This window comes from Terrapene carolina, unplaced genomic scaffold (assembly GCF_002925995.2).
Source record: "Terrapene carolina triunguis isolate 2854851 unplaced genomic scaffold, T_m_triunguis-2.0 Scaffold192, whole genome shotgun sequence".
NCBI lineage: Eukaryota > Metazoa > Chordata > Testudines > Emydidae > Terrapene > Terrapene triunguis.
In genome coordinates, this window is record NW_020664543.1 from 12,756,106 (window position 1) to 12,779,831 (window position 23,726).

Here is a 23,726-nt window from a genome sequence, read left to right on the forward strand (position 1 = left end):
ATCTGGTCACCCTACTTGTTGGTAGACTATTCCATAATTATCCATAATGGGGTTTTCTTGGCACCTTCCTCTGATGCATTTGGTACTGGCCACTGTCAGGGACACTGATTTAGATTGACTACTAGTCTGGTCCAGTCTGGTCATTCCTATATTCCTCCTTTACAATGAATAACTTTGCAGAGTGGTATTCACCTAAACATTTAAAAGGCCTGATTTTGAAACCCAGCCTCTATATTTGTGGGTGCAGATCCCAGTAAGCACACATCTACTTACCTGACTATCTGCAAATCAACTAGCTGCATCTAAATATCGGCATGTATGCCTGCAATAAATTGAGTGAGCAAAACTGCACTTGCAAAAATAGGTGGCAAGTTTCAACATCAGGCTGGTTTCACAAAGCATCATGGGAGGAGGAAATATTCTCTAGAGCAGGGGTTGGCAACCTTTCAGAAGTGGTGTGCCAAGTCTTCATTTATTCACTCTAATTTAAGGTTTCGCGTGCCAGTCATACATTTTAACGTTTTTAGAAGGTCTCTCTCTATAAGTCTATAATATATAACTAAACTATTGTTGTATGTAAAATAAATAAGATTTTTAAAATGTTTAAGAAGCTTCATTTAAAATTAAATTAAAATGCAGAGCCCCCCAGACCGGTGGCCAAGACCTGGGCAGTGTGAGTGCCACTGACAATCAGCTCGCGTGCTGCCTTTGGTACGCGTGCCATAGGTTGCCCACCCCTGCTCTAGAGGCTCTCCTTGACCTGAAGTGGTTGCTGGCTACATTGGAAACTTGGCAAAGCCTTCCCCTCAAAGTCCAACATTTTTCAAAGTAATTCATTTAACATGGAATGCATCCCACAGAATCTCCTTTGTCCTGGAATATTCCACCACAGAATAACAGTCCTCTTATGAAAGAATGTTCAAACAAATACCTCCTGCAAATGCCAGGTTTTCTGACAACAAAACTCTTTTCAGGTTGAAATATTGTACTGTTGTTATTATTTATTGGTGATTATGGCCCCTTTTGCTAATGACATTTTATAGAATTACAAACTATAAACAGGTAGGAGTTCACTGAAATGCAGCCACTTTTTAGATGGAATAAGGCAGCCATTTAAAGGGTACCAGCAACACTCTACAGCATCTTAGAACCAGGGCCGCCCAGAGGATTCAGTGGGCCTGGGGCAAAGCAATTTCGGGGGCCCCTTCCATAAAAAAAAGTTGCAATACTATACAATACTATATTCTCGTGGGGGCCCCTGTGGAGCCTGGGGCAAATTGCCCCACTTGCCCTCCCCTCTGGGCAGCCCTGCTTAGAACAGGGTGTATAGAATACTTTGTCCAGTTAAAGCAATGGGAATTTTGCCAGGACACCGATGCAGACGTAAAACACGAGGTATTTAATTGGTTATGACATGGTTATGAATAGGACATTCATTTTCTCTCATCAGGAAACAGTCCAGACCCCCACCCCAATGCTGGGTCACTGGCTGAGTGCTGACTCAGAGGAAGGATGAATTGCTAGGATCATTTCTTGGAACATCTTAGGTTTCCCTTGGAGGTTTCCAATCCAAATCCTGACTAGGTCAGACCATTCTTAGCTTCTAAGCCCTCAATGATCATAGCCAGAAAAAAAAAATCACATTTACTCTAAACACTCCTACTTCCAATACCCTGTTAAATCTGAGCTACTTAACAAGTAATCAAAACAGAGTGCATCAATGGCCAGCACAAACTTCAGGGTCCAACGTGGCTTTGCAGAATCATGCAAGAGCTTTTCCTAAATATCTGCCCTACTTCCAAATGGGACTATTGATCCAGGATTCCCTAGGGAGTAATGCAGGCTCCTCACATTCAACTGGTGTCAGCTGATGCTATTCATTTTACCAAGATGGGAACTGAACAGTGCAAGTTCACGGTAAAGAAAGGACGAGGAGGAAGCCCGGGTTTGGCTTGTAAGCTAGCTCAACGTAGGAGCAAAGACATCTGGATTAAGCAGCAACATGCACAGCACCAGAAACTCCTTCCACAGCAACATGAGGATCTTGTAAAAAGCCAAGGAAGTTTCAGTGACCTTGGGCTACACAGACACTAATCCTGGTCCCAGTGAAGTCAAAGGGAGTTTTGCCATAGACTTTAATGGGCTAAGACAGAGGTGGGCAAACTACAGCCCGCGGGCCATATCCGGCCCGCAGGATCGTCCTGCCCGGCCCCTGAGCTCCTGGCCTGGGAGGCTACCCCCGGCCCCTCCCCTGCTGTTCCCCCTCCCCCGCAGCCTCAGCTCGCTCGCCCTGCCGCCGGCGCAATGCTCTGGCCGGCGGGGCTGTGAGCTCCTGGGGCAGCGCAGCTGCAGAGCCTGGCCTGATCTGGTGCTCTGTGCTGAGTGGTGGCGGTGGCGGCGTGGCCTGGCTCTAGCCAGGTGGCGTGGCTGTAGCGCCGCCAGCCACCAGTGCTCCAGGCAGTGCGGTAAGGGGGCAGGGAGCAGGGGGGGTTGGATAGAGGGCAGGGGAGTTTGGGGTGGTGGTCAGGGGGCGGGGGTGTGGATAGGGGTCAGGGTGGTCGGGGGGGGGGAACAGGGGGTTGAATGGGGGCAGGGGTCCTGGGAGGACAGTCAGGAAGGAGGGGGGGTTGGATGGGGCGGCGGGGGGCAGTCAAGGGCAGGGGTTCCAGAGGCAGTCAGGGGACAGGGAGAAGGGGTGGTTGGATGGGGCAGGGGTCCCAGGGGGGGCCATCAGGAATGAGAGGAGGGGTTGGATGGGGCGGCGGGGGTCCAGGGGTGGTCAGGGGACAGGGAACGGGGGTGTGTGGATGGGGCAGGGGTCCCAGAGGGGCTGTCAGGGAACGGGGGGGTTGGATGAGGCAGGAGTCCCGGGGGGGGGCAGATAGGAGGTGGGGGCTGGGCCACGACCCTCTCCCCTAACCGGCCCTCCATACAAACCCGATGCGGCCCTCAGGCCAAAAAGTTTGTCCGCCCCGGCCTGAGATTTCACCCCAAGTCTTTCCATTGTTGTGAATGAATCCAGTATTTGGCCCTAAGTCTTTCATATTATGCCATCGCCTCTTTCCAACCTCAGGCTCGTCTTGTTCTGTTGTTTCCACATTTTATTTCTGCTGTTAAACTGTAGCTGTGCGTTTGAATTCCTATTACTATGCAAATTTCAACATCCCATTTCTAATCTGTTCAAATCTTGTATCATTCGGAACAGCTCTATGAAATTGTGTCCCTGTTAGAAGCTTGCAAATGGTAATGCTCGGGAAAATCTTTTCTGCCTTACGTAGGACAAGAGCCTACAAGCTGTTGTCCATTAAGAGCAGGTGCAGATAAACTGAAGGGAACTATATTAACTGACCAGCAGAAGGTATTGCATAGCCTGCTGTGCAACACAAGAATTTCTTCCAATTGCACCCCCAAAATATTGACTATCCCAATAGTGAAATCCTGATGGCCAATATGGACCAGGGGTAGCACTTGAAAAAAATGCACATGTAAACCTAAGAAATTGCATGCACTAAGGGTCCCTTAAACATACACTTACCCATTTTGCACAGATGCTACCGTAGGTGCAATTTGTGGCACCAGTCTATGGAAACCTGGCCCTATATGTTAATTGAGAACTCTTCTTGTCCTACCCAGTCCACTCCATCAAACAACCTTTGAATGGGAAATCCCATCTTTGAACAGTAATTTACATTTTAAACACAAACTCTACCCTTGTTATTTCTCTAAACCAGCCTGTCAGTGTCTTGTCACTGCACAATAACACAACTTAGCATTCCCATGGTGTGTTCCATCCCAGGATTTCAAAGTGCATTACAAACAATAAGTCTCACAAGCTCCCTCTGTAAAGAGGCATATGAGGCACAGGGAGGTTAAGTGACTTGCTCAAGGCCACAGGAAGTGTTAGTGGCAGAGCTGAAAACAGATTGCAGATTTCCTGACTCCCACTGTTTAGCCACAAGACTGTGCTTCTCTCCCAAGCTTGACACACATCTAACCTATTAGTACTTCCTTGGAGACTCTGAGAAACACACAGAAAAGGACTTCGAAATTCTCCTGAGGGAAGAATGACCATTATTTTGGTTTTCATTTTGATGTCATGGTTGGTTTTACAACAGGGATAACATGTACTGCTTTGTAATGCACTCCCAGTAAACACTTTGGAGACTGATTACAGATGTCAGATTTGCTCCAGTGCTTCGGTCAATCTTAGGCCACATTCATTGCTTCATATGCTATGAAGCAGTAAAGACTGCCCCAACACTCCAGTTTATTGTTCTCTCTACAGAATAGAATTCATTATCTTTCTTCTGTCTCACAAGAGGAATCATGCCCCTGTCAATCCAGGGAGGGGTGAGCTAACCTGAAAATGTTCTTAACTGGGGATCCATTTGGGAGAATGTGTCTGTGACCGGGTATATTTGCCCTGCCCTGGGCCAGAAGGGGTTAACCCCATACTATAGACTGAGGAAGCCACGCCCCCCTCTCCCTGCTGGGCATGCTCCAACTGGAACCACTTTATAAGAGGGAGCAGTTCAACTCAGTCTGGGGAGGAGAGAGGATATGTGTTGTGTGCTCCTGCCCGGAAGCTGTTGGAGCCCCAGACCGCAGAGGCCACGTACACCCAGACCCAGGCGAATACCCGGCTGTCAGTGGAAGCCCACGAGGAGAAGGAGCCACTGGGAACATCACCTGCAGAATACCCTGGAGAACCAGAGGACCTGCGGACTATGTAGCAGGAAGACACAGTAGGAAGTAGCCCATGGGACCCAGACATTGATCTGGTTGTGGTACCAGGAACAGAGTCAGCCTGTTTCGGTGGGATTCGCGCTGACCCTGGGCTGGGACCCGGTGGAGTAGGGACGACCCAGGTTCTCCTACCTCAGCCACCAACCTATCCCTAGGTGGTGGCCTACTCCCTTTTTGGCAACTAAGCCATACTGCCGGTGCAGGAGGGCAGTCCTATTAACTCTGGCTGCTAGGCCATACTGCCCTGTGCTGAAGGGGGGTCTTATTGACGCTGGCTGATAGGCTGTGCTGCCCTACATATAAGGACAGCTCCGCTGATTCTGGCCATTGGGCCGTACTGCCCTGAGCTCCAGGGCCACCTCACAGACTTGGGCCACTAGGCCGTGCTGCCCTGCATCTAAGGACAGACCCACGGGCTCAGGAGCACCATTGGGCCATCCCGCCCTGAGAAGAAGAGCGATTATTTGGACAGCAGAACAGACCTCATCACAATATTTCAGAAACAAGAAGTGAGGAAACACGCCTCTAAAGATAACTTCTGCTGGGGTTTTTCATTCACGGGTCTTAGTTTGCTGGGGTGAGACTGGTGGAGCTTCCACAGTTCTTAAGAATTCTGACCCCTGAAGGCAGCGATAGGAGGGCAGAATGTAAGACGCGTCCACTGCTGCCAACCACGTGCAGACTATAAATGCTGCCCTCCCAACAGTCCAGTCACTTCCTTTTATCTGACCCCTTTAAAAAGTTTTGGTTCTAAAATGGATGCAAGGTTCAGATAGAGGAAGTTTTTATTTTAGACTGGCCAATTTGTTAGTTTATACCTGATAGATGCAGGGCCACCCAGAGGGGGGGGCAAGTGGGGCAATTTGCCCCAGGCCCTGGGCCCCACAGGGGCCCCCACGAGAGTTTTTGGCGGGTCTTCGGTGGCAGGTCCTTCAGTGCCGCTGAACACACCCGGAGCGAAGACCCGGAGCTTCTTCCGCTCCGGGTCTTCGGCGGCAATTCGGCAGCGAGGGTTCCTTCCCTCCGGGTCTTCGGCCGCGGGTCCTTCACTCGCTCCAGGACCCGCTGCCGAAGTGCCCCGAAGACCCCGAGCGGAAGGACCCCCGCTGCCGAAGACCCAGGTCCCCTGAATCCTCTGGGCAGCCCTGGATAGATAGGCATTTCAAAACCATTTTAGGGATCTGGAGACCCAATTGCCATCAGAACTGATACACAGCTATCTAGGTAGCTTTGATACAAATGATACGTAACAACATAGGTAGTTCTGTAGGTACCTTTTGAAACCCCCAGCCCTGATATTGTCAGAGTGGAGAGATTTGTACCTGACTGCGATTTCTGATGAGATGCGTTCCTCTCGGCCTGGGAGTTGGCACAGGAGCCAGCGTATGGAGGCTGGAACATGTAGCTGTCATTTGGCAAAGAGTGGGTGCGACCTACGGAAGGCTTTCTCACACTCAGCAAGTCCTTGCTGGGGGACAGTGTCAGAGTGTCATCTTTGGAGAGGTGATCAGTCTATGAAAGAAGAGAGAGAAAACATCACAGAGTTGGAAGACCCAGAGAACCTGGAATCCCTAGCAACAGCCATTGCAATAAATATGGGGCACGATGGTGCATGCAAATTGTCAATATGTACAAGTTTCTACTGAAACAAAATGAAAAAAAAATGAAACTTGCACAAATGGATCTACTAGGAAGCTATCCCCTTAATTTTGTAGTGTCACTAAACCATCACACAGAATGAACCACATAAAAATACTGGGAAAAAGAGGAAAGCAACACGGCAGTAATAAACCATGACTATTTCAGGAATACTTGAAACAAGCATCATGCCTCAAGGCCCAACAATGCACACATGCTTTTTGCATAACTCTGATCATATCAAAAGATAATCAAGCCTCCCATATGTCCCCTCCCAAGTTAGACTTTTGCAAAGGTAAGTAACAGTCATCTCCTCGTCTAAGAATGAAGAGCCAATATAGTTCACAGAAGCTGTACCCTGCTTTGACTTCCACTGTCATTTTTTTTTATTTTTCTTTGCTTTTCAAGTCATAATTATTAATGACACTTTTTGGCAGGATATTAAATTTGATTTGTCAGGGGGGATCACTGTTGTAAAATTGGCCAACCAAATTCAAGTTCACTGCCATAAAAAATTACTTTCAGTCTTCATGAATTTGCTGATTTAGATATAAATGACATTCATTAGGGACTGCAGTCTCCTGCTGTAACTCAAATGAGGAGGGCAAGTTCAATACCAGTAATGCTGACACTTTGTTCTGAAATCCTCCTCACCAACCTGCATGCACACATCTTTGTCTACACATCATTTTCTTAATACAAGAGATGGTCCAAAAACTGGAATTTCAAATTCAAATCCATTTGGATTCGAGATCAGATCCAAATCCACTTTCCTTGTTCAGGTTTCCAAGCAAGATTCAAACTCAGAACGGGCTTATTTTCCAGTTCAGATGCAGCCAAACTCTTCTGAGATTTCAGCCTCAAATAGCAGAAATCTTGAGAGAACAGCTAATTTCATGAAAGCCGTTTAAAAGGCTGAAAGGTGATCCCATGAAAAACAGCTCACAAGACTTCAGTGCTGTCAGATTCCTAATCTCTACCCAATCTGGATCCAGACTGGAACTCTGTGTTCCTCAGCCCACCTCCACTAGGTATCTTATTTTGAAACAAAATGTTCCATACAAAATGTTAAATGTAGTTTACAAAATCTTTTGTACATGATGCCATGAAGCATGATGGGAAATATTGTCACGGTTTAAAGAAGATGTAGCCCAAATAAATATTAATTGGGATGACAGTCAACTAGAATGATAGAAAATATATCAACAACACAAACATCCAAAGATAGGTATATGGACAACAACAGAGAAAACAAGAATGGATCCAAAAATGTTGGAAGAGAAGTTATGTCTGTTGTACAGCAGCAAAAAAGCACTTGACCGCTACACATCAGCTAAAAACGTCTAATGTTGCAAAAAGAAGATGGTTAAAGCAGGGCTCAAAATACTGGTAATTTCTTACAAAAAAAGAGAAAGGAATCCAATATTGGTTGCTAATGCGAGTTCACAAAACAAGCGGCATCTCTGAGAGATCCGCAGCTGGTGTATTTCTAAAAAGTGTATCTGGCACCCATCCCCAAAGCACTGGGGGCACCTATGTTCACAAAATCTAGTCTGTTACAAACCAAGGGGAAGTAGATAATCCTTCTGCATAGGGCGCATGAGCTATTTGCTCATGGGTGTGTCTTTAATGCACACAAACATGGATTTGTTTCAGATGCAGAGAAAGTTTCAAGATTCACACCATCTATTTTTGGGGGGTGGGGTGGGGGAGTGGGCTATTTATTTTATTTGAAGACAATGTAATGTTTTTACATATGATACAAAAAATAAAAATAAACTGCCCTCTTCAGATAAAAGATTAGGTGCTATTTGGAGATAGGGTTGGACTGAAAATACCAGTGTGATTAACCATGGGATAGCAGTATTTAGAACCCTGTAAACATCAGAATATATAGTGACCAGTGTATGTACATTGCTTTCCAGAGCATTAAGTAAGAGTGTGTTAGTATCATCAGGAAAAGAGTCATCCGTCAGAGCTAAGGACCAGGACTTTTCAGAGAGAATATCTGACGTCAGAGACAGAGCCTCCATCTCAGCTAGAGGGATCTAAACAAGGGAGAGATGATTAAGCATAAGAAACCAGGACACAAATCTTTTGAAAAAAAAGTATCATCGTCTAAATACTGAAGCATTATCCCTAAAATAAGAGCATCTATGCCATGCACGTCATTGCGGTAGATAAAACCGTAAGGAAGTGGGGTAAGAAAACCCATTACATTCAGCCTTAAATACTCACAAATAACTCACAACATAATTTACAATGGTACACTAAAGGTGCTGTGAGAAATACTGGTTTCTAGGATACAAATTGAGGAATAATAATAATAATAATAATACCTGGCTCTTATATAATGCTTTTCATCAGTAGATTTCAAAGTGCTTCACAAGCTTTAATGTATTTATTCTCACAACACCAACAGGAAGTGAAAGTAACAGTAGCTTAGGAAGTATATATATATATAAATATGTATCTTTATTATTCTGACATCTAACTATTAGAGGCATTGAGAACCTCCAAACTTCTCTGATAGCTCCTATCCCTAAATGCTATGGCAATGTTGCAGTTCTGCTTGACTCTAGCCTATCTTGTTTGGATCCTCGTGAGATACCCTCAACACCAAAATCATCTGAATAGGATGCAATCAGCTGTTGATGTATGCTGCTTTAATGCAGTGTAAAGAATGACACCTATCTAGGGAGCCTTTCATTATAGGATCTCAATCTACTTTCCAAGTGTGAATCCGGTCCATGGTCTCCTGCTGTCAGTGAGATTCTTCCCAGTCACTTCAATGGGCTTTGGATCAGGTGCTAATGGACTTTGAATCATTGATGGGAGTTAGTTAACCCACTTAGGTGCTTTTGAAAACCCCACTGGGCATCTGCATCTTTAGACACCTAAATTTGTTTGAAAATCTCTGCTCCATTGATAGGTCCTCTCTAAAAAAAATTCAAGCAAAATATGCAGCCTTCAATGTAGGGCGCTCTTGAGGCACACATGTCCATCTAATGGGAAGCACAACGTGTCATTGCTTTGTGCTTTGGGGTGGCTGTCTAGACTGCTCAAAAGAAAGGGCAGTGTTCTCCTAACAAAGCAGAGTCACTGCTGGCAGCAGCCTCAAAGCCAGATGCTGGATTGAATGTGTAGGCTTGACTTTCCAAGCACTCTCTCTCAAACCTGATATCTGTCTTACCGATTTTCATGTACTTCTCTATGGGTGTGTGGTTAGTGAAGGGAGTGTTTTATAGGCCTTATATAAAATGGATTCATGCACAATTACAGCTTCTACATCAAGACATAGATCCACAGTGCTGCCTCTAGGGCTCCCAGTACGTCAGCATTTCCTTTCTTAATTCAAAGGATTGGCACTTTTATCTTAAACAGTCTGTTTCCACAGCAATGCGTCTTTCAAGAGAAGCTGTGGAGACCGGAGCCTGCCATATTCAACCTAGCAAAGAGTTGGTTTCTCCCACACGCCTGCTTTTGGAAATGGTGTCATACTAGTTCACCTGGGGCTAATTAAATCTAGTGATGGGTGAACTTCATACGGGTCAGAGGTTTGGTTCAGATAATCATGAGACTGTTGTTCTTTTGAACTCTATCCAAACTCTCTCACCCTCTGGATCGGTGACACAGGGCTGGCTAGCAATCTTACTGGACAGGCTTTCTGGTGGGATTTCCAGTGTGTCCTTTGGAGTCAGGAATACCATGAACTGCCAGTGCCAGAGCTGTTCTAGCATCAGTCACTGTATCCCAGAGCTTCTGTCTCTGGTTGTGGATGGAACCAAGAAACGTAGATAAGAGGCACTTGCAGCTCCTGCACACCTGAGTCCACTAGAACCCAGCTGCCACTGAGGCAGCACAAAGAAGCCAGAGAGATGCCCTAATAGGGCAATTGAGAACTCCCCCAGCATGGCAGATGGATTCCTAGTTGGCATAGGACTGGTATTACCAACTCTATGCCAGCCTCTATGGACCCTCCTCCACAGCCTAAGGGTACGGTGAGGAAAAAGGGGATGTGGCCAGTATGTTTGGATGCAGGTAATTCCTGGCTGGTGTAATGGACCTTTGGGGGCCATTATTAGTTGGGATAGTTTAGAGCAGCCCCAAAGCTCCTCTAAGTTATGTTGACAGCCATACAAACTCTCAGCAGTCCCCAGGACTGAGGAACCAGAAAAGGTAATAAGCTAGCTCGTCCCTTCCATCCCAGTTTTTAAGGGAGACCTCTGTCTGTTGGTTAATAATCCCCAGCATAATGAAAGTGATCATTAACAACTAGAGGGTAAAAAGTTATCCCAACATTGTGAAACCTATAAAAGTATAGTAATCATTGTATCCAAACTTGTTCTTCCTGCCAAATGAAAAGAAAAGTTGAATAATTTATAGTACTCAATGAGCTGGTAAATAAATATACTAATAATTTAATAAGAAATCTTCAGATATTTTTATCTGATAAATTAAAGATCAGATGTTTTTAGCAAAAAATTACAGCACTATTGGATTTCTCTCAGTCAAAATGAAAACAATAAAAAATAAGGGTATTTGAATTAGCCTATGTCATATGAAAAGTGTTTGCTCTAAGGAATAATGGATAGGAGAAAGCAGGAATTTTATTTCAACTAGATTAATTTAAAAAAATTAATTGAGTGGCATTATTTTAACAGTTTAAGGCCCCAGTTCAGGAAAGCACTTACACACATGCTTAAGTCCACTCCTATTGAAGACAGCACTTAAGTACCTTTTTTAACTTTAAGCACATACCCAAGCTTCACTGACTTCTTTGGGATGTAAGCACTTGCTAAAGTACTGTCTTGCTTCCCCTAATTGGGTTCAGATTGGAGATCAGGATCCACTTACAAGAGGCCTATTTAGAGAGACGTATGGGGCTGGATCCTCAGCTAGTGTAAATGGGCATCGCTGCAGAATGGAGAGATGCCATTTCACACCACCCAAGGATCTGGTCCATGAGCTCCCATCCTACAATCCAGTCTGCACGGTTGGATCCCTGCACCTGTACAGTTGCAATGCATGAATCCAATCTCAGGATCTGTGCTACATTTGTTCATCATCCTAAGGCCACTCACGTATAGAGAAATTTAGCTTTGGATTTAGTACATTAAAGAGGGGAGATTAAATGCTGCACACTTGCTCTAGCATGAATATATAATATCTTAAACAAAGATAAATTAACTTGCCCTCCCATAAAATAGTCCTGATGACTTAGGGTTCAAAATCTCTATGGCTATTTTAGATTAACCCCCACCCCCAACTTTATCTTTTCAATACAGGTCTCAGTCAAATTGACTTGGACAGAGACTGTGCAGGAAATTAGGAATATTAACCTGTTTCTCAGAGTTGTAATATTCAGGAGCTGGAAGGGCATAATGATGGCACACAGAGCCTGACAGGTTGTCCATCAGCTTCAACTCTCCTTCCAGAGATTCCTGGATCAGCAGTGATATGGTATCAAACAAGTGTCTTTCCTGGGAGGGGTGCCGTATAGCATGCAGAAGGATAAGGCAAGCCAGAGAGAGAGAGAGAGTAAAGGGACAGAGGAAAACAGAAAGAAGAAAACCATAGTTTTCAGAGAGAGATTAGCAGTAATAGAAATGATCAGGAAGGAAAAGGATGAGATAGAGGAGGAAAGAGAACAGTGCAGTAATTTCACAGTCAGAAGCTTTCTCAGACATCACTAGAGACAGGACCGAAGCCAGATGCCCCGGGGAACGGTGGGACATTTCAGGCTTGGGCCCAACTTCAGACATTACTCTCATCCTGAACGACCATAACTAGTTATTCTGAGTTGCAGGAGTCTGGCAGGGCCATTGTAACAGAATCCAATTGCTTGTTACTGGGAACTTCTAAAGGAAACTATTGCTGTAAGACGTCTATGAAACACTTAACGGCAACGTTTTCAAACATGGGAGTCTAGCGTTAGGTACCTAAATCCATGCCTGGACACCACAGAAATGAAAGCGGCCTGGCTGTTGGAGGTGTCAAGCATTCTCCGACGGGGGTTGTGGATGCTCAGCACAGGTGAATATCAGGCCACTAATTTACGTGGGTTGGATTAGGTAAATATGGGTTTAGGTTCCTAACTTCAAGCTCCCACCTTTAAAAATATTCACCTTTGTGCATACAGCAGAAATATTGTATATGATAACATCTAATTTTCACAAACAGTACGGGGGTCAGTTAAAAGCTGTCCCTTTTATGCAGGGAAGAGCCAATATGTACAATGAAATGAGGACCTTCGTTACAGTCAAATGGCACGCAATACAAATATTCTAGGGAATATGCAAGCAAAGGCGCATGCTGACCACATGACCTTGCAGGAGTGCATTCTGAGAACTGTATTCCTCTACCATCATGTATTCAAACACCAGATTCGTTGTGGAGATTTTGATGGGAAGGAAAGAAAATCATCCCAGTTATTTCAGAATAAAACCGTCCTGAGGTTTTCAAGGCATCTGTTTTGGTGGAAAGAGCAATGAACAGAGTCTGGAAAATATACAAGAGGGTGGTATAAACCCTCCTCCATAGCCGCTCCAAAGAGAAGACAGGCCAAATGAAATTTCTAAAGCTTCTCAAACAGCTGATGGTATAATTCTGATTGTTTCGCTTCTCCACCTACTTGTTTGCTCAGCACACTGATCTGTGACTTCGCTGAAGATGACTGGCCATACTATCTTCAATCAATCAATTAATCAATCTATCTCTCTACTCTCTACCTCCCCCCCCCATATATATATCTAAGATATATTGATCTTATTCTGCATCCTCTATATATATATAAGAGGATGCAGAATAAGATCAATGTAGGATAATCCTAGAACAGACTGAACCAAACAGATTGAAAAGATAAAGGAGAAAATCTTGCCGTCTGCTGCAGGGATGCTTTAGTGTGGAGGAAAGGACGTGGCCTATACACTTGCTCACCACACAGCAGCAGGGCAGGATTGCAACTCTCTGCTTGAGAGAGAACATTAGGTTCTGAGACTAGCTACAGTATTGGCCAATTTTACCCAAGCAGGGCACAATCAACCCATCACTCCCCAAGCACAAAAGCTGCGGTGTGCAGTATGTGCTCAGAGGGTGTGGATGTGTCTGTTTATGGGGGTGGTGAAGGAGCAGTACGATGTAATTTACCAAGGAGGTCCCCCTCATTACCCTGAATCACGTTGCCTTGTGCTGTCAGGACAGCTCTGGGATCCATCTCATACCTCAGTGATTTTTAATAGCGAGAGACATTTTCCAACGGCTTAGGAACTGAACATGAGTTTAGAGTTTACTCTGTCTTCATTCCTAAAGATCACAAATGAGTTTTACAGCCATAAGAATACTCATTCGTTTGCCTAGTAAACAGGGCAAACAGACGTCTTTTAATTCACTCATGTGAAACTCAAGACTTTCTATTTTATACGTAAAAAAAAAGCTAAATAGGTGGGTGTAAAAATTAAACACAGTTCCAGATCTTGCAGCTATCTGGGCATCTGAATAGAGACTGGACCATTCTTGTGTTTGTATAATTGTACTTCACGGCCCCACTAACTAAATATGGAGACGTCTGGATCCCCTCACTAACCCAGTCCTCATTCAGAAACTGTTTTTGAGAGACTAGCGGAACTCGTTTATAGCTCACAAATATAAGCCGTGCAGTACCATCAGCTACAGAACTATGGCCCAGAGCCTGCACTATTAAAGTCAATAGGAACTGTGCCATTGACTTCAATGGGAGTAGGATCAAGCCCTCAGTGGATTCGCCTATTATTAAAGTAATCGTTTCCCTGGGAGCACTGGTTCAGAATGGGGGTAAATATTAAACTTAAAATTTATATTTTATATAAACTATTTAGCATTTAAAAGAAAAAAAAATGCAGCAAAATTTATTCCCGCCCCCAGCCAAAACCCTGGATTAGAACATCCCCCCAAATTTGGAGCCAGATCTGAACTTTGTGGCTTGGGCCCATCACTAGAACAGACACAGAGCTCTTTGCACCTGAACAGAAGTGACAATCTGGTGCGAAGACTGGTTCAGGATCTCTACATTGTAGCATAGATTATCAAAACATGCAGCAATTCAGTCAACAGATAGTGAGGAATACAACTCCCCAATGCACTGTACACTCAGTCCTTCATTGGAATTCGTGCATATCCTCCCTTAGCAAATATGCAGGCCAACCTGCTCTTCAACCTCCACCTGAGATTCTCACCATAGGATAAAATAATGAGAGCTGAGAATCCACCTTGAATTGCATGGGATTGGTACATCCTCTGGGGCTCTCAGGTCTTTCTCCACCATTACCGCCTGTCCATGCAAAGAGGTCCGAGGCTGGGATTGGGCCTGGGGTGATAGTTTTCATTTCCATCTCCAGCTCCGCTTCCAGCTCTGCTTCCTCTTTGGCTTCCTTGTTGCTCTCTTCCAGGTGCTTCATGAGCACTGCAATCACCACGTTCACCAGGACGAACTGGGCCGTCAACACAAAGGAGACAAAGTACATGGGCGAGATGACTGTGTTGTAACAAGTGGACTCCGGGTCGCAGTCACGCAATGTGTCCTGGTGATAGGGGGAAAATGATTATGGAAGCTGAGGAAGCTCCAGTTAACCGCAGAGGGCCTGATCCGGCCATCGATCACTCAGTGCTCCAGCATAAGGCTCAAAGGGATTAACTGTCTATTGAGCACACACAGATGATCAGACTAGTTTCATGGAAAATTTTCAGATCTGTCTAGAAGGGCAAACGACCCCCCAGCAAAACCTCAGTCATTGGGGTCAGGTGTGCAAGGTGACATTGGAGGGGAATACTGCCTTGAACACAGGCTCAAAGACAACAGTAACTATTCTCAGTGCATTCCAACAGGCGGCACCTGTCTGCTCCTTTATACTCCCAGAGGACTGGCTTATCCTAGAGTCTCCATTCTGAAAGGCCATTTTGCAAGGTTAAAGTGCAACTATCCTAACCGACCCAGACCTCATCAGTTGCACAATTGTGTTATTTGCTCCAGTGTATAATAATGAGCCTACCGGAGACTCTAGTTCCCTATACAAAACAAGCTACTCAATTGAACTAATGTCACTCCATAGAAAACTCCCTGTATCGCCCTCCTTGTCCTCAAGCCACCACCTCAGGAAAAGCCTGGGAACTTACAATGCATCTGAAGACCAGCAAACCCAGGCACTGTCAGGCAAGAGGAAAAAGAATTGCTTTGAGAAAATGCCCAGGCCCCGAATCAACAAGTCCAGGGACTGTCATAGCTTGAGTGCCCCAGCTGATCCCTGTTATTGGTTTGAAACAGTGACAGACAGCCTGTAAGATTAGAAATTACCGTCAATATTCATTCTCCGGGGATCTCTTACCTTCATTATCCCATTCCAATTGTCTCCTGTTGAGACCCGGAAGAGAGTTAAAAAGGCCATCCCAAAGTTTCTAAAAGTGGCGTGCCGCCCTAGCCCCTCACAGTGGTGAGTGTCATCGCATTCTGTGTGATCAACCAGAAGAATCTTGTTTAGACATGAGCTCTTTCACATTGCCCTTCTATACAACTATTTCCTTCTGCTTCTGGCAACGCTATGTCTGTGGAGAACTTACCAAGGTCGCCAAATAGCTCCACTCCAAGAGCTGCAAATATGAAAAACAACAACATGAAGAGAAGACCGAGATTCCCCACCTGGAAAGAGAAAAAGAAATGGGGGGGGGGGAAACAACATTAGTTGATTTTTTTTCCACACCTGCTTTTCCCTGTATTCTTTCATACAAAACTTAAACTGCCTGAGGGGAGATATGACCTGGATACCATCTGAGACTGAGCTTCTAATGGTAAATGCAATTTTCTAATGACAGTGAAGACAAAAATAAGGGAGACGGTCCATGAGCACCCTTCTGCAATAAGAATTTAGCTCTGGTCCTGATGAGATTTTTTTCTGCGAAGGCAATGAATTACCTGAGGCAGTGCTTGCATGACTGTGTCCAGCAGGGCTCTCATCCCTACAGCCATCTTCAGTAACTTTAACACTGCAGAAAATGATAGGTTCATAATATTACTGCTGCAGCATTAGTGTGAAGACACAGATTTTAGAGAGAGGAAGATCCCTCAAGCATGAAATCACGTCACGTGCTCTCCATTAGCAACTAAAGTTCAAGGCCTTGTTATAGAGCTCTGGGTTGTCCAGATGCCGTTAGAATCCTGTGAATAGCAGCATCGTGTGTCTTGAGGCTTCAGGAAAGAATCACCATTCTCTCGCTTTCTCTGAATTGGGCAATGTTGACACAATGCTAGGAATGTAAGAATGACCTTTTCTCCTGACAGTCTCTTCTGCTGAGGGAAGTAAACAGGTTTAGAAAGGTCAAGATACTACCAGATGTACATTCCTTTAGAATTCTGCTTACAGCTAAACAATTAGGAAGCCAAATTCACCCCTATTGACTTCAGTGGGGCTTATACCAGGGATGAAATTTGGCTCATTAGGGTTTTCTCCTACTTGGGTCTTGAATCCAGTACTAAATATACAACCCTGCAAATATCCTTCCCTAAGTTACCATCCCTGGATCTCTTTTTTCTTCCTCTTGGTTTGGACTAACTACCTTCCGAGTTCTGCGGCTGCCTGCCTTCATGTTTGATTGACATAGGCATTGATTTGCATGCTCTTGTCTGTAAGATTGAGTTTCTCGGTGGAAACGGCATGTGCTTTTCCTTTTGAAATGTACCTAATGTGACAGACATTTCCCTTTCTTCTGAGACTTCCTTTCTGGCTTCAGCTACATTTCATCTATTTCCATTCTTTCTTTGTTCCAATTAGAATAAATAATACCACCACCACCTTGGCCTGACAATAATGAAGCTCTCAAAGCACTTTACAAACATTTGGAGCCTGATTTCCAAAGGTGTTGAGCACTTGCAGCTGACACTGACATTATTTGGGGCTCCAGGTGTTCTGCTCTTCTGAAAATTAGACCCTAACTAAGGCTTGGTCTACACTAAACCCCCAAATCGAACTAAGGTACGCAACTTCAGCTACGTGAATAACGTAGCTGAAGTTCGAAGTACCTTAGTTCGAACTTACCTCGGTCCACACGCGGCAGACAGGCTCCCCCGTCGACTCCGCGGTACTCCTCTCGTCTAGCTGGAGTACCACAGTCGACGGCGAGCACTTCCTGGTTCGACTTATCGCGTCCAGACAAGATGCGATAAGTCGAACCCAGAACTTCGATTGCCAGCCGCCGAACTAGCGGCTGGGTGTAGACATACCCTAAGTAAGTGCAGTAGGTATTATCATCATCATCACTAGGGTACATCTGGATACAAAGCAAAGTAGACATGTTGTCTCACACAATACCACGAGGTCACGTGGCAAGGGAAATGAAATTTATTAACCATCTTGGGGTTGTTTTTTTTTTAAATCAATTGCTAACTCTTTAACTTATGGCTGTGTTGTGCCCTGAAACCCCTATCTAGTTTCCAGATCTTTGAGACATGCTTGATTTCTTGAGCATGCCAAAGTTTGCTTTTCCAGGTTCACCCATCAATGAAGTTCACAGTGGATTCTCTTTGCTAAGAAGATCTAGATCTGCAAGTGCTCTTAAGAAATGCAGGGCCAGTGGGCTCAGCTCCTTGGCTCTTCTGGGATGTTTCCCCTTCTTTTGTTCTCTTATTTACTTACAGTTTGTGGATGCCAGAACAAAGTGCACTACGCTGGGCATGTGACATGCAGTTGTTTCCCAGTCATCTCATGGGCAGAACTGCTCACTGCACCTCAAATAAAAACGATGTTCACATTGACTCTTGTCTTACCTCGAGCAATCCTTAGCACCCTCATTATCCGGATAATGGTGGGGTTAATGGGCAACGATGCATTCACCTCAATCTCTTCCAAAGTGATACCCATGATAGACAGCAGCACTATTGCCAGGTCTAATTGGTTCCATCTGAAGACAACACAAAATCACATCTACTAATGTATTTGCAGTGAGCGTTGGTTTGTTTTAAACACATTCCAGTCATTTCAGTGGTGCTAACGCTCACAGACACAAACTTTTGAAACTTTTTTGAGGGGAATTGCACAAAACCCATTATTTTTAGATTATGGAATCAGCCAACTCCAAAGAAAATATAAAACCACGACTGGGCTTATACCCGATGATCCAGACATTAGGCCAAATCCTGCAGCCTTTATTCAGCCTTTTGTCTGGCAAGACTCTCACTGAACTCAATATGAGTTTTGTCCAAGTAAGAACTGCAGGCTATGGTCCAATGTCCAATCAATCACTGTAACACAGTCACATTGGGCAGAAGGCAACATACCAAGATTATACCATAATGAAAGGCACTCTAGAAAGACTTGAGCTAGATAGATAGAAAGGATGAGCATAACAGTGCTGTCAAACTAGCTAGAAGTTGGGGAGGAATGATTTTCTCTAGGGATGAAGTCTGGCATGAATCCAATGCTCTTGACATTCGACTTGAGGAAGATGAAAAATGCGAGGTCAGAGGTTTGAGGGGGGCCACTATTAAATGTATAAATATCTTAACTCAGTTACAGCTCATCCTAAGCCAACAGAGGCCAATGTCTGCAGTTCCTCCTGGTCTGTTGATCTCACCAGGACAACTCTATCCAGTCCACAATGGGAAGAAAGTTCAGACTTGCCAGCTGTCTGGTAAGGCGAGAATTCATTTCATGATATAACAAGAACACAGGGTTAGATTTAGACCCTATGCAGCTCCCAAGGAAGTCTCAAGGCCAAATTCACTAGTGACGTACGTTACACATCAGGCGCAAGTATCTTTCCCTGATTTGCATCACCCTTGAATTTGGCCCATTATCTACTGAGCCCTTACTACTGTCACAGACTTGCAGGATTTAATCTTTGTTACCTGTCTTGAAAGAACCGGCGAAACCCAAAGGCAATCAGCTTGAAAACAGATTCCAAGACAAAGATGACAGTGAAGATGTAATTGCAGATCTTCAGTGCCTCATCAAGAACCTGGAACATGGATACAAAGTTGAGGTTAGTGGCTGACTTGGCTGGACGGTTTTGCTGCTATCCTGTTTTCACCAGAATTTGCATTTAATAAGAAATAAATGATGACTGACGAAGGAGTGGGGATCAGGGTTATGGCCCCTCTTCCTCCCTGCTCACTTCAGTCCCAGGAGGAACTAGTAAGGAGAAGTCCCTGCGTTTAGGAGAACGCAGAGACTGCAATTGTGCACAGCCCCAGCACAGCCCGCACCATTCACCCCTGTGCAGAGGGCCTGCACAAAGCCTATGCACTATTCAAGTCCCTCTTGAGACTGCTCAACGCTGGGAGCAATGCAGTCTGTAGTCTGCAAAACATGTAAGGACTCTTTAGATGAGAGTGATTCACCAAGGAACGGTTGCATCCGTGGGCCTAAGTGGTGCAAAGGCCTTGTGTGCTAGCACTCTGCACGTTCAAGGCAAGGGGAAGGCACTTTGCACCATACCTGCCCTCGTGCACCAATGCGTGAGCTGCAATCTGGCCCAAGGTTTGTACAAATCTTGGCACACGCAACAGGAAAGTAGCCATAAGGCTAGTGCCTCACCTTGAGCTCACGGCAAGGCATGAGATATGGATAAAGCATCAGACAATATTGAATTCCCTAGTTCTTTCCCCTTTGCTTGTGTCACCACCTTGCTGCTAATGATCATCATCACCGCCAGCAGGGCACCTATTACACAGTCGATCGCTAGCTAATGGTAGAAGTGGTATTATTCCAAAGGTCATATTGGTAAAAGAGGGCAGATTTCCTTTGTAAGCAATGTGCATCATATTTCTCATTGCTGAAAGGTGTGACAGTAATAGCTGGGTATGGGCCATAGGGAGGTGATGTGGGAGAGGGTGATATTACACAGATCCCTAGCTGGGGTGTGAAAGATTGTGTCGTTAAAGTTCAGTGAGAAAGCTGCAAGTGAGGTAATGGCATCCCGGGGTTTATTGCTAAGTAATTCAAGAGGTGATAATAGAATTGGATGTGTTTCCAAGGGGTAAGTAAGGCCATGTGGGTCATGGCAGTTGCTTTTAAAGGATCATCAGACGTTCTGCAAGCTAATGCCATGATTGTGAGCCATCGCTGGGCAGGAAAGGGGTGATGGGGAAAGAGCAAGACCCTTTCTCCCACATTCTGCCCCTGTACCGAGGCTGAGCAATGCCATACTTCCACTGTCCTGTGATTCTATGGTGCTGTGGGTCCCATGAGTGCAATCCTCCCCAGTCTAACTGGTCAACAAGGATTGTCCAAGTCCAGCACCATTGCTGGTCCCAGGCTCTCATGTGAAGCAGAGCTAGGTCTGTGGTGACGGAGAGTGCACCTGCTCCAAAGGCAGCAGCTGTGCTCCCCAGGAGGCACCACATCTACCAAGAGCGTCTCATGCATCTCAGTACTAACCCCCTGACTGCAGATTGTGGCTTCATGGCACAATTTACTCCACATATCGATCAAGAGAAATCAATTTTCCTGTCACCGAAATGCAGCCATATCTGGGGAAGAAAGCCGCAGCTGTTAAACAGCTCACTGCAACACTGCAGAGGAGTTTAACTCTGCCCAGTCAAAACTGCACCGGTAGAATGTAATTAGCCAAAGCAGAATTTAATCCATAGTTGTTCAAACTGCTTATGCCGCTATCCATACGGCAGCACTGCTTGTAAAGTGGCCATTACTCAGCAGCGATATGTACTGGTCCTGCTTTGAGCAGGGGGTTGGACTAGATGACCTCCTGAGGTCCCTTCCAGCCCTGATATTCTATGATTCTATTCTATGATTCTACTGGATTTTGACTAGTGTCCTGATGACAAAAGTCCTTTCCCTTCCATATCCCATTACCAATCCCGTTCACCACCCCGGTGAAATATTATGTTGGATATAAAGCTCTTAAGAACATTTATCTGTTTAAACATCTCCAGGATAATAATCAGACTCCAGATTGGACTTAGTCACCTGGGCTCTGATTCAGCAAAGTACATAAGCACATGCATGACTTTAATCAGAGAAGTAATCCTATTCATCTCCGTGTGACTATTCTCATTCTAACATTATTATGTACACTTAGGACACTGGGGTCTTAGATAACGAATTTTACTTTCCTTAAGGGAAAAATATGATGAATGTTTTTATAATACAAGTAAAAATGTCGCTGTGGAATGACTTTAATAAGCACAGGCCCTAGAGTAATTCTAATACAAGCTTCTTAGCTAATGACTGATTTAATCAGAAAGTGACTGACTCACGTAATGTGCTTCCCAGTGTATTTAAAGGTGACCTGGAAAGGAAAAAGAAATTGGGCTTGTGCCCTTTTACTTTTTGGCTAGCTTATGATGGGTTGGGGGGGGGAGGGGAGGGTCTGTCTTTTTTTCCCTTTACTTGTTATTTACATTAGACATGCAGGTCCTGTCTAGTCTCAAAGAATATTTCACCCTTATTAGGATTTGCATTTATTCATTTTGAAAGGAGCTAATAAAAAGAATTACAATTTATACAGCAGCAGCAGCCATTTCCAGCTCATTCTTCGGCACAAGGCAGTCGTCTTCCCAGTACAGGTTGTTCTTATTATCATCGGAACAGGCCCAAGATACAGGAGCCGGACACGCTTAATAGATTAAGAGTCTGATTTTCAGAAATGCAGGGTAGCCATAACTCCGACTGAAGGCAATGGTATTCAGAACCTTTGAAAATCAGGGCCTACATGTATCTGCTTGCTGAATGTACCGGGTAGGCACTGAGGCAAATCTCCCACTGGCCATGTCTCCATGAGGAAAGGTGCATTTTTATTAAGTATTAGCTAAGGTGTTAAAATCCTAGTACAGGCAAGGTGGTTGTAGTTATAACATGTATGTTCAAATACACCTCTTCTAGTGTAGACATGAGCAGTGGGAGATTTGCCTGGGTAAAGAGTTCAGGAATTGACCCAGAAACTTTACAGTCTTCTTACTAACCGTTACCATAGAAACACTTAGTCAAGGAGACGATTTCAAGAAAAACTAAATCGCTGCCAACTGGCTAGAGGAATGTTCATCCCAACTTTTACCACTACGGTAGCTTTGTTTTTTTTTTTTAAACGTTCTTAGGGTATTTATAAAGGGTAAGAGATGGGGAAGCTGAGGTACAGAGAAAAGTTACTTCCTCGGATCAAGTAACACTAGCAGGGTAGCATGAGTTCGAGGCACCCTCCTGGGACCCTGGGCACACACTCAAGCATCTGGCCCATGCCGTCACAGCTTTACTGCTGTTTGTTACTTGAGCTAGCTTTGCTCTACGCCTACGTGTGTGGCAGTCACACCACCGGATGGTTGTATAGACCTACCCTAAGTGACTAGTTAAGGGGTCAAGCAGCAAAACTGGGAACAGAGGCCAGAACTTCCAACTCCCACTCCTCTGCTCCAACCACATTGCCTCACTGGCTAAGGCACCAATGCTGATCATGCAAAACCATCACCCAACAGATGAAGTTTTGTAAAACTAAACCAGCCCTCGTTCTGCCCATCTCTAGTGTTCAGTGAAAACCGAGACCATTTCTTTCCCCCATTCCATCACTGGCTATCGCCAGCTTCCTTGTCTCCCGGTACCTTCGGCTGCTGGTAGTGCTCCATGGCCATGGTGATCACATTTAGGCCGATCACTCCAGTGATGAACAAATCCAGGTAATGGCTCGTGCACATCTGGTGGATCAGGAGCCGGAAGCGAGAGTAATCGGAATAGTAGGGTTTACACTGGGCTTCTGAAATGGGGGGCGGGAAGAGTGGAGAGGCAGATCAGCTCATTACTCTGTGTCTCTTAAACATGAGTTCACCTTCCCTTTGCAAACTCCAAAATTGAGGCTTTCCACATTGATCACAATAAGGCTTTGGGTTTTTTTTCCTGGGTGGTATGTTACCAGCCTTAATATGTAGCATGTCTACCAACAACATGGATCCGTTTAAACATCTTTAATGTAACATGCACAATACTCAGCCTTTTAGTATTAGAGATGAGGTGAGTACAACTGGGACTATTGTGGGCTCCAGGAACTGTTTCATTGTACAGAAATTAAAAAGCCCTACTTTTTTTAACTTAATGGGGAAACAAAAAGAATAAATAGACAAAAACAGCAGCTGAAGAGCCTGTTCAACAATCAGATACTGCACAAGATCGGTATTGACAATGGCTTCGAGAACACAGGCCCTTCGTTTATTGGTCTTATTTGAAGAGACGGCAATAAACTCATCTCATCTCCTTTGCAGTGAACTATAGGGTTAGACAAAATTTGACACTTCAGAGGTCAGAGCTCTGAACAACATTGAATAAATACTGTGGAAAACTGATCAGTCTACCTTAATGTCTAGAAAAATAATC

The 23,726-nt window shown here is 44.8% G+C and overlaps 1 protein-coding gene across 4 annotated transcripts in view; it reads right to left on the minus strand.

Moving 5' to 3' along the window:
• CACNA1G (calcium voltage-gated channel subunit alpha1 G) overlaps positions 1-23,726 on the minus strand; it is a 281,389-nt gene that overhangs the window by 7,609 nt on the left and 250,054 nt on the right. For 3 of the 4 annotated variants that reach the window (XM_024204320.3, XM_024204317.3, XM_024204319.3), the window contains 8 exons: positions 22,961-23,112; positions 19,256-19,365; positions 18,176-18,309; positions 16,328-16,398; positions 15,976-16,054; positions 15,744-15,865; positions 14,598-14,942; positions 6,069-6,258 (listed from right to left, as the gene is read on the minus strand). In XM_024204320.3, coding sequence (XP_024060088.1) covers positions 6,069-6,258; positions 14,598-14,942; positions 15,744-15,865; positions 15,976-16,054; positions 16,328-16,398; positions 18,176-18,309; positions 19,256-19,365; positions 22,961-23,112 — 1,203 coding nt within the window. Of the gene's footprint in view, positions 1-6,068; positions 6,259-8,297; positions 8,433-11,726; positions 11,868-14,597; positions 14,943-15,743; positions 15,866-15,975; positions 16,055-16,327; positions 16,399-18,175; positions 18,310-19,255; positions 19,366-22,960; positions 23,113-23,726 lie in introns of all 4 variants that reach the window. The other variant, XM_029912207.1, reaches the window with a different exon arrangement.